Source organism: Pogoniulus pusillus, chromosome 35, assembly GCF_015220805.1.
Source record: "Pogoniulus pusillus isolate bPogPus1 chromosome 35, bPogPus1.pri, whole genome shotgun sequence".
Lineage (NCBI taxonomy): Eukaryota > Metazoa > Chordata > Aves > Piciformes > Lybiidae > Pogoniulus > Pogoniulus pusillus.
In genome coordinates this window covers 8,846,631-8,861,475 of record NC_087298.1, presented here as the reverse complement: position 1 = coordinate 8,861,475, position 14,845 = coordinate 8,846,631, and the positions used below count along the sequence as shown (strand labels likewise).

General features: G+C 37.2%; 1 protein-coding gene across 5 annotated transcripts in view; it reads right to left on the bottom strand.

The window, feature by feature from the left end:
• The window catches only part of DENND1A (DENN domain containing 1A), a 197,705-nt gene that overhangs the window by 28,486 nt on the left and 154,374 nt on the right, over positions 1–14,845 (bottom strand). For 3 of the 5 annotated variants that reach the window (XM_064171293.1, XM_064171294.1, XM_064171297.1), the window contains exons 17-19: positions 13,676–13,747; positions 12,556–12,612; positions 6,327–6,458 (exon numbers count right to left, since the gene is read on the bottom strand). In XM_064171293.1, coding sequence (XP_064027363.1) covers positions 6,327–6,458; positions 12,556–12,612; positions 13,676–13,747 — 261 coding nt within the window. Of the gene's footprint in view, positions 1–2,873; positions 3,393–6,326; positions 6,459–12,555; positions 12,613–13,675; positions 13,748–14,845 lie in introns of those variants that run through there. The other 2 variants (XM_064171295.1, XM_064171296.1) reach the window with 2 other exon arrangements.

Genomic DNA, 14,845 nt, shown 5'->3' with positions numbered 1-14,845 from the left:
CTGCAGCAGCTGAAGAAGACATAGCTGTCTGGTTGCTCATTAGAAAATACTGGCAAGTGAGTGCATGAGAGGCAGTAACCTTTGGGTAGGCTCTGCAGGTGGTGTACATCTTCCTAAAGAGAATGCCAGGTCTCACTTGTCAAATACTTACACGCATGACAAGAGTGCAAGCCTTTTAGTTAGATAACTTCTATCCTATGGATTGCTGTTTCTGCAGATCTTGCACACCACAAAGCAGAATTCAAATCAAATGAATTATTTTCTTGTCCATTGACATTGTTTTTATTCCCCTAAGAAACTGATGGGACATGTGAGACAGACAAGCAGTCCAATACATTTGCCATTCTCGCAAGGTGACTTACTGAGCAGCAGTGAATTCCTTTCTGAAAGGAAGTCAAAGAAATGAGTGAGAAGAAATGAGGGTTGAAAAACATGCTTTCTGAAGACAAAATAATTTTGAAGAACTGAGCATCAGTGGGGAAGAGTGGAATGGAAGCTCATTTTCTTAACGAAGGTATCTCTATTGTCAGAACAGCTCAGAGCAGCAAGAGGAGGAGGCTGGCTTTACGACTATATGATGCAGTAGCACGAATACCAGAAAATGAACTTGTTTTCCCCTTTCCCCTTTGGTTTCTACCTCAGTGCCACACAATGTCTGCTGTGATCCAGAGGAATCTGCTATTGTTCCAATGCACCTGGGTGTGAAGCGAGTCACAGGGTCTGGCAAAGGAGACTTCTTCACTTCCCGACTTCTTCTTTCACCCTGGAGATAATCCCTCCCTCTCCTGCCTCTGGCCTCAGCAATCCAGTTTTGCATTTCTGGAATGTGGCTGGTTGGTCTTCTCCCCATCTTTCCCCTGACCTCTTAATGCCATTTAATCTCCTTGCGGAAGAAACTTACCCTACAAAGCAGAGTTTTTTGTTCTGCACATCTAAGGGCAGATCATGAATAAGAAAAATTACTATGCTTATTAACAGCAAATGATTAAAACAGCAAATAAGATGTTAATTTCCATTCTATGGCCTGTGAAAATTTAGCAACAGTAAGGATGAGCTGGGAAGAGAAGCTGGACAAGTCTTTTCGCAGTCAGATAAGCTGCTTTAGCACAAGATTGTATTTTCCACTCATTTCATAGCTACTTACATTGGCCTCCAGAACAGTGATTCTCTGTTTGCATCAAGAATGGAATATGACTCAACCTCTTGAGTAAAGACATACTTGAAACAGTCTTTTGTATTTTCTTAAGCTTACCTTTCAGTACATAAATGGAATAAAATATTCTATTTGCTGGTAAATAAAATAAGGCACAGCAACATAAGCACACCTAACCTGACAAAAGACATTCTAATTATAACAGAAACAATTAGGGAGCTGAACAGAGCTGCCAGGATAACTTGCTTCTGATGCAATGATCTCCTTTTCCAACAAATTGTTTCTGACAGCTCATCAATTGTTGTTTTAACTGTACTAGATCACTTCTGCTACTGACTGTGTAAAAGCTCCAGAGAAAGGACATTCATAAGTATGGGTGTGTTTTTCAAGTCACCCTCTCCTGTGCTTACCCTCCAAAGCTGATGGGAAGACTGGGCATAGGTAATGATCCTTAGGAACAGGGAGGCTCTGGAAGAAGCAGGCAGTGCACTATTTCAGAGAAATGCAAGCTTGAAGAAGGGTGGAGGGGAGGAAGCAGTGTAAATAGAGGCAGAAGCTTCATTAGGAGAAAGATGGGTTAAAAACAAGTGTATTTTTTGAACAGAAAGTGTTCCCTTCACTCCCAAGAGAGTGCTACAACTCTGCAAGTGTTAAGTGCTCTGTTTGACCATGTGATACCCAGTCTCAGACTGTACAATGGGACTGGTTATAAGAGCTGTAGGCACACATGCCAGGACACATAGCTGCAGCAATTGAAGGGACCTGTTTATGTGTCCACTCATCTAAGCAAAGTCTCAAAACCATTAAAATCTTACAGTATTTCTTCTGCTGACTGTGCTACACAGACACTGTAACTGTTATCACAGCTCCAGTGAGTATATTAGTGACCTAATAGTTAAGCACTCTATTCTGGAGTGAAAACACTTCCAAAATGTCAGATTCAGATATTAATTTATCTTTCTCTCTTAGCAAAATCATTTGTTTACACATTGTAAAGAGAGGTTTTTTTTTGTTTTGTTTCTTTTGCTTTAGATTATGTAAAAATAAATCCTTAGATGAGCAGAGAGAAAGTCTGCTGCTCATTAAAACCTCAGCAAGATACTTTGGAGAGCTTGTGTTCATTGGAACAGCTACGCAACCACCATCATTAAGGACATGTCCATATTTCACAGACTTTGCTTTTTTGGCTATAACTACATAACAAGTATAAATAAAGCCAAACACTTGATTGAGGTATATGAGATTTCTGTCTCAAAAAAAGTTTTTACAAAATCAAACCCTCCAAAATACATTATCAAGATACTTCAGTCTTGCAAAAAGAAAAGGAAAATGTTTTGTTCTTTCTTTTTATTTTTCTTGGTGGCATAAAGACAATTTATTAATTGTCCTGTTTGTTCAGGATGTAAAGATATTAAGAACCCCTCAAACAACATACTTCTGAAATCAGACAAAACTGAACTGCAATACACATCAATCAGTTAATAAAACCCACAAAGCGCTAGAGATCTAGGGCTGCTCAACACTGCGCTCCATGTGGCATCCTTATCACTGCAGCTCAGCACCACCACCAGTTCAGTGATGGAAGCTGAAATTTCTAGCAGAAACACATAATTCAAGTACTATTAATGCAAACTCAGAACCTCAAAAACCCTAAGAAAGCTCTGTATCCAGACAGTCCTTCCTCCTTATTTTGGACATAAAATAGTAAGACTTACAAGGGAACAAAAATTTCTACAGCCATTAGGTGAAAATGAACATTATTTAAAAAAACCCAAACAACAAAACCAAAGCAACAAGTAAAGAACATCCTTCACCCACCTCATCAGAAAACTAACCCAAACCAAACATCACAGATGTATCACAATAGATCTCAGTGTTTCAAGCTCCAGGTCCTGCCAAAGTAGCCCCTAATAGCTGCTTGCTTGGATGAAGAATGTGCTCAGTATAGTCACTGTGACATAAAGTAGTGTTGATTCTTCAAACAGCTAAAGAGATGACAAAGATAAACGCATGCATTCTACCTAAAAAGTGGGAGTGTATGCATGGAAAAAAGCTATGAACACTCGAGTCACCTGTATTAGCTGTCCCACTCTGCCCAGTTCAATGTTTAGTGGGATCACAATGCTTGCTCTGCTGGCATCACTGGGAAAGATCTCAAGGAAAGCCATGGCAGTGGCAGCAGACACTGGTAGTTCAATACGCAGCACGTGTTCTGGTATTTTAAGTAAGTTTTGGTCAGCTTTTAAGACAAAATGTCAGAAGAAAACAAACAATAACAAGACATTCATAAAGGATGTTCTCTGTGGCACTCTATCTTCTACAAAAATTACCCTTACTCTTCCAGATAGCAGACCACTGCTCACTACTCCATACTACTCATCTGAATCTTTTTCTTGGCTTGAGTATTGTTCCCTCTTCTCCCTGCTTACTAAACCTTACTTTCCTCTACTGTTGAGCACAGTAGTGTTGCCTCAGAGTCCATGGTGATGGTGGTAGTCCCTGGCAGATCTGAAGGCCACTATTACAAGTACACCCTGACTAAACCAAAAACCACACAAAGTCAAACCGGAGAAAAAGCTGTGGTCACATCCTTCCACTTTGGTCTCCTTCTTACTAAGAACACTTTATTTAAACCTACACTGTATTGCCCTAGGCTATCTGGCAAAAATCCTTCATTTCAAGATTGAGGAGAGCTTTCTCACAACATCTTAGTATTACAGAAACCACTGTTAAAACAACTCCATTATAAACAGCCCTCTCAAACAATGCCTGATATCCACTCACCAAGATGAGCTACATCACTAGGGAATCTCACACAGTTAGGTAATTGCTGCGAAATTTTTGAGAGCAATCAGCTGAGGTGCTATACATTCAAAGCCATTTCAATGTATTTTACTGATATTTTTTGTAGCCTAACAACTGCAGATACACAACTGCATTTGGAAAAGCTAGAAGCTACCTCACTATAGGGTGAGAGATAATGAGTTAAAATTAAAGGTTGCTGCTGGCTTGCTAGCCCATCCCCCTTTAGCTAATCTGTCATGTAATGAAGAGAAGCACCTAGCATAGGACAGCTAGCTGCCGGCTCACTTACAGCAAGCTGATTAAGAATGTTCAACCAACAGCAGACTGCAGACCTTTCCAACGAAAATAAATAGACTGTATGCAAATGTGTTTGTCACTTTGACAGCATGTCTCAATTAAAGCATCTCGCTGCTGTTGGTAGCTCTCTCACTGCAGTGCTATGGACGAGGCTTACTGCATTACTGATACACAGGGCTTGACCCTAATCCGCATGCATGCATTTTAAAAAAGTCTGCCTTTGCCATATACACTGGCATAATACTAGCAGACATAGAAAGCAAGTGACAATGAGAAAAAAGCCTCTTTCATCCTCTTCAGTTTATAAGAACTGTGAATGCACAAACAGCCCTTATTTCAGAGTTCTTGTGGCTTTTTAATTGTTCCCACCTACTGTATTCTAGACAGAGTTAAAAGTGACACTAAAATCTCTCCCTTTAATCACTAGTTTAGAAGGCATCTCCCATTTAAACAGTAAATGTTGTGGCTTTTTTCCTCCCCAAAGTCTTAATTTATTTTTCAAAAACCTGACCATCTTTTTCCTTTGGAACAAAAGTACAGTATAATTTTAATTTTGGCATTAGGCTACCCGGAAAAAAAAACCACCTGTGAAAGGACAAAGGCTGTAAGTGAGCTAGCCCTACAAATGCTAAGTTAGATCTTATTTTGGAATCCAAAATTTGTACTTTAACAACAAAAATAAGCATTTTGCAAGCCAGCCTCCCACCACAGCCAGCGGCTCCGTAAAGCTGATGTGTTTCTTTCAACATAGAGAGAGGATCATTAAAAAAATTTGTAAGTGACCATTAAAAAAACTTTATGAATTTAAATCTAAGCTTTCCACTCCGCTGTATAACACATTCATCCACAAAAATGTTTAAATCATCTACCCTTTACAAAAATCTAAAGGGAAAAAACCAGAAATAGACTATAGTAGTGTCTGGCTTTCTGAGTGCTTTAAATGAAATGTAGCATTTCCCTGCCAGATTTAGATGGTTACATTCCCCCCCAGTAGCCCAAATTCCTCTCAACTGTATTGGCATAGAACCTAAGTGAAAAAGAAATCACTACCGCAAATATTTAATTGGAAGAGAATCTGGTTTTGGAAAAAAGTCTTCAAGAACTTACATTTAGCACAGTGGTGAAAGTTCTGAAAGAAATATAATTCTAAAATGATACAGACAACACTGCTCTGAGCAATGACTCTGTCTCATGTAGCCCTAACACCTGAACAGTCACTGCAGCTCCACTGACTAGCTTCTATTAATAGATACTGCTCTAAAAATCTGGCTTGCTTCCCATTTTATAATTCTCAATATTTTACAATTGCTTTAAGATTACACCATATTTCCTCAGGAAAACCCAGATATCCACTACTGTTTTCTGTCTAGAATACTGCAAAAAATAGACACAGAGAAAGAGAAGAGGACTGTGAACACAAATAACGTTATTTTTTGAGTCAGGCTACACTTAACAGGGGAACACTGGCAAAGTGATAATAAGTGCTGTATGGTTTCCCATCAAAATTACAGCAACTACAATGTTTTCTAAATAGCTATCGCTTAAAACCCCCATATAACCAAACTCACTCTTTTGGAGACACATCAAAAGAAACGTAGGAGTAACCAATATCTATAGCTTGGTTGTCAATACTAAAATACAGAGCAGACTAATAAGCTATTAATTGATTTTTCCATCTTACTTCATCACATTAAATTTTCAGAGAATGTTTAAATGCTTTAATAGTTAGATGCTCCATATTGACACTAATGATCTGGCTAGGTAACAAAGGACATTTTAAATTACACATCCTCAATCCTGAGGGCTACAGCACTGCATGTTAAAAGAACAGTTTCCAAAATTGCTATAATAATTACACTTCTCCTTCATTCACTTAGAAGTTATTTCCCACTAAATCATTGTATGGACAAAAAAGAATCATACCCCCTTCACAAAAAAAAACAGGTTTTAGAAATAAGTTTATAATAACATAATTCAGCTACAAAAAAAAAATCATGAAACATTTGGCATATTTGACTGTGCTCTGAACTATTTTTGATGAGTCACACAATTTAAAGAATCTAAGACATACCTGACCAAAATGTACTGTGATTGGTCTTCTGTCTTCTCTTAATTTAGGGTCCTTCTTTTCAACCAATGGAGAAGGTGCTATCCTTGGTAGAGACTCCTCAGGCACTGCAGAACACCCGTTCTCAGCAACGTCCTGTATGGTAGGAAAAGGTGAATAGCGTGGCCAGGAACACTCTTGATTAAGGGTAAAGGGCACAAAGGACACACTACAGGATAATGCTGACTAACAGTTTTGATGTCAGGGAAAGAAAACACCAAAGTACAGAAAAGAAAACATCATTAGAATAGAACATTTTGTTACACTTTGTCAATCAGAGCTTGAACACAACCACTCTCTCCTCCTAATACCAATGCTGCATGCAGATGCACCCAATAAAACATCTGACTTAAACATGCAAAAGCCAGGAAATATCTCGGGAGAAAAAAACAAAACAAAACAAACTCCATCATAGTTCAAAATTTCTATCATAGGAACAAATTCAACAGAGACTTAGGAACAGGTATTTGCTTTCTGCAAACCAAAATGAAAGCAGTAACTTTATTTACATACTTCATAGAATTATGTGTAGCAGAACAATTATGTGTGGAAGTGGCAAGCAGAGATGAAACTCGGTGCTTAGTTAGCTTTGCATTTTATCTTTGAGCCTGAACATGCCTTCAGGAGACTGTATCAAACCAACTGCTGCCCAGCAGGATGCTTTTTTGTTTTGCTTTGCTTTTGCTTTTGACATTAGTCCTCATTTTCAGAAGTGAAGTGACCCATCAACCTAGGTTAGAAGACTTGCCAAGTGTACCTATGGTATATGTAACATAGATTTTGAAGAAGACAAAGCACGCAGACGTAAGGAATCAGACAAGAAGAAAAGAGTTTGAAAGTCAGTTGAGAGAGAGTTAGTAACGCAGTGGGCCCCAAACCTTACATCTCTTTGCAACAATGTCAAGGAAATAATGCTTGGTAAATATAGAGAGAAACCTGCACACGCTGTAGCTCTGCAAGACTGACCTAAGGTTGGCTGCTGACATAGACATTGCTTTGATTCACTGACCTTTGACATGCCCCCTCAAGTTTCCGTCTTGCTAAGGTACAATAATGAGACATGTAAGCTGATGGCCAATTAGAAATGGTTCTTTTGGACACAGACTGACCTAATGTGCTTAGGTCAAATGAAACAAAAAGCTGGATGGACTTTCTAAGGGGCTTTGTCTCCTTCACAGAGAATCTGAGAGACCTTTTTAGATCCAGCTGGTAGAGCAGTGGTTCACCAATATGGACATAAGGATCATGGGGAAATTAATAACTTGTTAAGGTCAAACTAGAGAGAAAAACTTTTTCCTCCCCCTGCCCTCCAGCTGCACAATGCTACTGTGTCTTTACAAAATACAACAAAGTTACTGAATTAGTAACAAAGAGCCCCAGAACAGCTCAATGACAAGAAGCATATGCTGCTACCAAACTCATACTTCAGATCCAAACCAGCAACACTCTACCAAAGGATCTGTTCAGTTAGGGAATCACATAGGCTATGGCAGCACTCTAACTGTTTAGAAATGTAATGCCATTAAACACAAACTTTAGTTACATATTTCTATACAGGTAAAGCTACATTAAACAGGCAACAAGCTTCAGACCTGGAAGGTAAAATGCCTTAAAGGTGTCCAGCACATTCCAAGCCATCTGACCTGCACTGAACTGTACTTTCCCAGCATTTCAGAGCTTTCAGAATTCAATCTCCAGATATAAGTCCAACAAAGACTGGGAGTCTACCAAAAGAAAGGCATCTTCCAGTGTAAGCAACGTTTCCAGACAATCGTAAAATGAATGCAAATGTTCAGACATGGGAATGGGAGGAGATAAAGTAGAGACAGATTAAGCCACTAAGCAAAATCCCCTAAGATGTATAATGATCACTGCAAATCCTTGCAGCTTTTATTGCTATAGATTTGCTGTACTTCTCTAATGATATAATTACACACTAAAGTTAACATTATCCTACAGTGTGTTCCCACTGTGTTTGGCGTACACACTTCCAAAGAAACTGCAGCAAATTCTGGTTTTGCTTTTGTGGTGTTTTGTGGTTTTTTTTTTTAGTTTGGTTTGGGTTTTGTAATTACTTAATAAAATATGTTAGTTTAATTATTTGACACCTCTATTTTTTTGCAAAGACCCCAAAGGCAAGCAAACCAAGGACATAGCTTCAGTCATCAAAGCACAATATGCTTCACAATAGTTCATTTTGTGCCTTCAATGAAAACACACTTGAGCTAAACAAACAGGAAAAAAAAATATTTTAAGTGCCCCAAATAAGAGCTCCAAGGAGCTTTAAAATAAAATGGAAGGTAGGCAGTAGCCCTTCAAAGCAGTCTGTGACATATCTTCAGTTCACTAGCAGACTTTGAATGCAGTTAGTCAGAAGTCAATGGGGAGCACAAGGCAGAGAGATAAAACCACAAACAGGAAAACAAGATCCTCCAATTCTGAACTTCAGCATCAGAAAGGTATCAGAGCTCACAAAATCCCTACTGATAAAAGCAGTTCTTTGGCTTGAGAACTACAAATGACCAAAGGGATCATAGTGCAGGAAGGTCTCAAAAAAAAAAAGAAAAAAAAAAGAGCAGTGTCCATACCTAGTACTAAGAGAAAAGCCAGGCAGACCTGTGTGTCCCAGCTGAGGGACAGTGTTCACCTCATACCTCCACACTGCTACTGAAACCAGTGCCAGGATCTCCACCTGAAGCTGTGCTGTGGAGGTGTACCAGCCTGGCTGGTGCTCAAGAGCCATTCCTTGAAGTACTGCAGCACATCAGACTGGGTTGATTCATCCTAAGTCTTTCAGTTCTGATGTATCACCAGGAGAGGATTCGGTACAAGTCAGTAAGACATTCCTGAAGTGGCTTAAGTCACTGGTATTGTTCAGGATAACAACAAAACCACAAGACCTACCCCTCCTAAAAAATGTGGGGGAAATGGAAGGTGGGAAGTTAATAATTCCTGGAATAAATTCTCCAGAAATGCCAAATTTAACTTTCTCATTAAAATTAAGTGTGATTTGAGGATAATATTAGAAACAAAACCACCTTTTGCCTGAGAAAAAAAGGCCACTTTTACAGATTACTGGAAAAAGAGAATGACATCCATCTATCACACTCCATAAGTATCTCCATATATGAATTGTGCTTTCCCCAAAAACAGTTTAAATGAAATCTTAACAACCTATTTATTTCAAAGGACTGATTTCAGAGAATAAGATATGTATTGCAGGTATGTAAACTTTACCTTGTAAATTGAACAAGTTTTTCCTCTGTTTAAATATTCATTAGTAATTTTTCTAGGGTCCTTTCATAATACACTACAAAACTATCTATACAAAGAGAAAAAAAAAAAAACCAACAACAACCAAAACATTATTCCAGAATGCCTAGAAGAATTCTTAGGTTATTTTACAAACCTCTAAATGAGTTGTTTGGAGCTGTACTGATAACAAAGTACAGACAAAAGCCTATTGATAAGAGACATTAATTAGAGGCACACAGGGCTCCAGTAAGTAAAATAATGTTGAATATATTAATGCCAAGTTCCCAACCATTTAGATAAATTGTTTTATCCAGAAGCTTTCAGTAAGTTACATACTTCTTACTGAAAGTTGAGGATGGTACCATTCATACTCCTCCTTCTTCCTAATTCTATGCAGTTAAGCTTCAAACAAGCCAATAACAGACTGACTTGACCACCATGGTCCATTTGTGAAATGGAAAAAGCAGCCTTTAAAAAAAAAAAAAAAAAAGGGGGGGGGGGAGGGGGAAGAGAAAAAGAAAAAAGTACTGTATCAGATATAAAATAAAGCTCCCATGCTGTTTCTATTAACAATTATTTGCTATCACTCATAAGAATCCTCTGAAAACTATTTCTGTTGCTTTGAAATACTGTACCACAAATGAACAAGGGATGGAAATAGAGCCCCATTCAATCTCTACTGTCATATTAAAGAAGGACCTTACACACACCACAGTGACCTCTCAACAGGTCAATCCTGTATTTCCCATTTGCAATTCAAACCCAAGACTGCAGCAGACCAAGGGCAAAATGGGCTCTTGATTATATTTAAGAGGTCACCATTGCTATGCAGAGTTGTAGGAGGCAGACCTCTAGCTTTATTGCATTTTTAAATTTCTCTTGTACAGAAACTGCTCATATTTGGCAGAAAAACTGGAAAAGGGATGTTTATATTTGACTTTTCCGTACCACTGGTCTGCATAGTTTTTGTATTAATAATGGCAAAGAACATGTTACAACGTAGTGGATAGTTAAGTTCGATTTAAAAATAACCTTAGGTTATCCTTAGAAGATGAAAGACTAACATCCCAAACTTGGCAGAAATTAAGTACTTACTTATGCCACAATTTCAAACAGCTAACACTGGCACATACAAGTAAATACATGAAAAATGCTCCATTCTCACAGGAAAAAAAATGGTGAGGACGCACTCACAGATTTGTCAACAGAGCATCACAGTCATTTAGATTAAAACTAATATGAGGGTGGCCTAAACAATTGTTGCTATTTTTATCTCTTCAAACAGAGCAATATCTCATTTTAGAGTTATCTTTCTAGACTGCATTCAAAATGGAGAAGAGGATGGGATAGACAGAACGGACTTAATGAAGAAAGGAGAGGTAGAGCAGTATGCCTCACTTATTCCTAGAAATCTTTTAAGCTCTTCTGAAAGCCACCGTTGAACAATCATGGTTAAGCATCTCACTTACAGAATGCCACATAATAAGGAAGGTGAAACAAAATTGGGCCATTTATTTGTAAATGCTATGTGTGTTTTCTTAAAAAGAGTGCTGCTGCTTGAAGGACTAGGAAGACAACAATAATAATAAAAGAAAGTAATGAATGAACAAGATGCTTCTCAGCCTCTTATACAAATGTCACAGAATAACACACAATTATATTAGCATTTAAAATACAGAAAAACAATCTGGTAATTTTACACAGCTCCAACTGCTTTAGAAATGCACATGAGAAGGCCAAACATTTTGTTATTCATGAAGGTTATGTCCAGAAGTGAAACGCACAGAGTTACTTAAAGAATTCCATGTACAAGAAACCTGCTCCGTGATTCCAATGTTTTCATATTATACCTGAAGTGTAATATGTAAAGTAGTAAGTGTAATAGAATAAAAGAGCATTAAATCATCTGAAGCAACTTACTCAAAAATCTCTAGCAATCTGCTGTTTAGGGAGTAAACAGCACTTGGACCGTAACACAGTTCATTATGTCAGTTCATAACCAGGCTGCACAATAACCCCTTTGTATGAACATTCTGTTGGCATGTTCAGGTAGATTTCTCTCTGTGCCACAGGAATACATTTGCAGAGCTATCTTAAGATGATGGTCTAGAAATTTAGAGAAGAAATTTACTGAAATATCACAGATTAAAGAAACTCCAGAACTATTCTATGACAAATTTCTGAGTAAGAACTTCAGTGCTATTAGCAAGTTAGCTGTCTTGTTTTTCCAAAAGACTCAAATAGCTCTGCTTCCTAGAATAAACAGAATACTGGAACTAAACCTAAGGCACATTTAGTATAGGTATGTATCAATAGGACCACACTTTAGGCGTAAAAGAGGCAAATCAGTATTGGATAATAATTCTTCAAACAATTCAGCATTCTTGGAATTTTACTGTTTACAAACAAAGAAAGATTTGGAAAACAACAAACAGCTTGAGTATTTTTTGTCTGCCATAATTAAAATCTGAAATGAATGCCAACTGTAATTCCTTTATATCTAAACTTTACAGTACATGAAACCCTTTTCCCAATGACAGACACTATACTATTCTCGAGGAGAGATTACCGTAGGAATAACAACAATTTGCCGTCTGCAAAAAGTTCACTGCCATTGCTGCAGGAAAGATCTCCCAGTTCACATGAAGTCCCCTTCCACAATGCCCCAGTACAAAGGACAGGAGAGGGGCCACTCCAAATAGAACACTCAATTTTCTGGCTTTTGTGGGTTTTAGTCAGAGACTTAATGTATTTGAAGACATTTTTTTTTGTCTGTGAATATTTATAACAGTGTGAAAAATCCGAGACAGCTGGTAATGCATTTTGAAGTGTGCTAACAACACTGTATCAAACAGCTTCCTATTGATCACATAATGCTTTTTGTGGCTAAGTATTTCATACATGGTGCTTATACATTTTGAATAAGAACTTCAAGTACCTTTTGCTTCAAGCGGTTTTTCACTTCTTTTATTCCCATTTTTGCATGATCTTTTGCCTGCATGAAAAATTAATTTAAGTTAAAATCCCCTCTTATTACCAACAGTGCCGATGCTTGATTTCAGTGCATCAAGATTCACCTTCTCTAGTTACTAAAAACGGCAAGGGAAAAAGAAGTAACAGGATACTAAAGACATATTAAAACAAACAGAAAGCTAAAAAAAACCAGACAGACAAAACCCACACCCATTCTTTGCAAAAATTTGATTTTCTCTGTTTTGATGCCACAGACATCTTTCATATTTGGCTTTTCCTCTATATATATCGCTTTGCTATAAGCTAACAAACAACAGTTACAGTAAACCTGCAAACTTTCTCCTTGCAGTGCTCTGGATGCCAGTTCTCATCTACTAAAGCTAATCTCATCATATTTGTCTCTTTCAGGCTGGAGGAAGGCAGAAGAAAATAACAGTCTGAATAATTATCACTGTCTTTTGTAGAATTATTCCCTAAAATTAAGCCTGTAAGAAATCTCTCCTTGTTTTTGTGGTTTTATCTTGCACAGTGGAACTGGCAGCCATACATAACACAGTCACACACTAGCTGTTTGTTAATGGAACTGAAAACATTTTCATTTAAAAAAATAACACAGTAAGTGGAGCTGTAAATAAGCAGGTATAAGAAATCTCTAGGGAAAATTAATTGACGTTTAGAAAAGATGGAAACAATTTGTAAAATGAGAGGATTCCCTTATTCTGATGAAGCTGCAAGCAGAGAAACCTGAGGTAACAATGATTTCCAACAGAGTAATGATGAGATGGTAGAGCTGCTTAGCAGAGCATACAGGCACTATTTCCCAGAAATAGTTCTATGCAATAAATGGAATTTATCATCTATACTTCTCAAAAGAAATCACAAATTCCCTCCGCCTTTGCATTTCAATTATGTTTAAATTTCAAAATGACTTTTCCATTTACATTTGAAATTTAGAAGAAAGTGTGCTTTAAGTAATTTTGTGAGTCCAATAAAAATTAATTTAAGTCTTGAATTTTAATTGAAAGGTTAAAACAGAATTGTAATTACACTCCTATCTCAGTAGTAACCCAGTATTTGGTACTTACAAACTTATAGACAGTCTTCATGGCAGGGTTAGCCTTGGTCTTTACTGTATTTAAAATGGCTCCACTTCCTTTCTGTAATTACAGCAACAATAGAATAAATTTCATTAAAACTCTTCAAAGCAAGCAGCAAACTAAAATGCACCATTCTTAACTTAAAATAACAAAACATTAACTATGCTTACTAGCAAAGCTGAACATAAAAATAGTAAATTTAAAGAAAAAGAACACAAGTCAAAAAGTGTTAAATGTTTCTCTGGTTTTCTAGAGGAACCTCAATTCTGCTTAATACAGCAGTTTTCCAACACCACCACCAAGATGCCCTTTTCTTACAGGCCGTCTAACAAAACAATGTTCTCTGACTGTTTCACTCATCCTCAGGGCTGGCCTGTACACTGCAGTACAATTTTAAAGAGGTTTACAAAAGCATACTACCAAATACTCAATGTCTGGGGCAGAAAATTCAGCTCAGGAAAGCTTGTACACTCAGTTTGAAGAAGTTGTATCTTTTTTTATTGTCCTATTCAGGATCCCACAATAGTATTTATCAAAAGAATGCTGCCTTTTTAAGATCTAAGTGCTCAGTAAGGAATAAACAGAAGGAAAATTTTATCTAACTACAGTCATAAACATCAATTCCAAAAAAGCTGAATTGCATGTGGTAAACATAATACAAGTCATAAGACAGTAAATATGTCAAGCAGAATAATCTGTTAGTCTGGTTTGTGTTTTACACATCTTCTGCATGGCACTGGCTACTGCTGTACAGTATCTGATTGGATAAATACGGGAGATGGGTAAAATGCAAGTAATAAATACACAGGTATTTTTTATATTTTCAGTGCAAAACCATATTTCTTGAGATCAGATGCAATCAGATTTAGGATTTAACACTTCTGTTACCAATTAATCTTCAACAAAAAATATAAGCTGTCGAATTCAATTACATAGCTTTTTATATTCACTCTTGGCCATTCTGCTTTCTTACAATTAAAAAAAAAATTGCTTGTCAACCTATGTGTTTATCTATATTGATGTTTAGATATTTACCTAACTGTACAATGGAATTTTTTGCATAGCTGCTATAAAATATCTTCAATTCAATATTACCAAGTTAATATGGAGCCCAGCATATTGTGTAAGGAACATAACTACATTCATAATGAGAAAAAC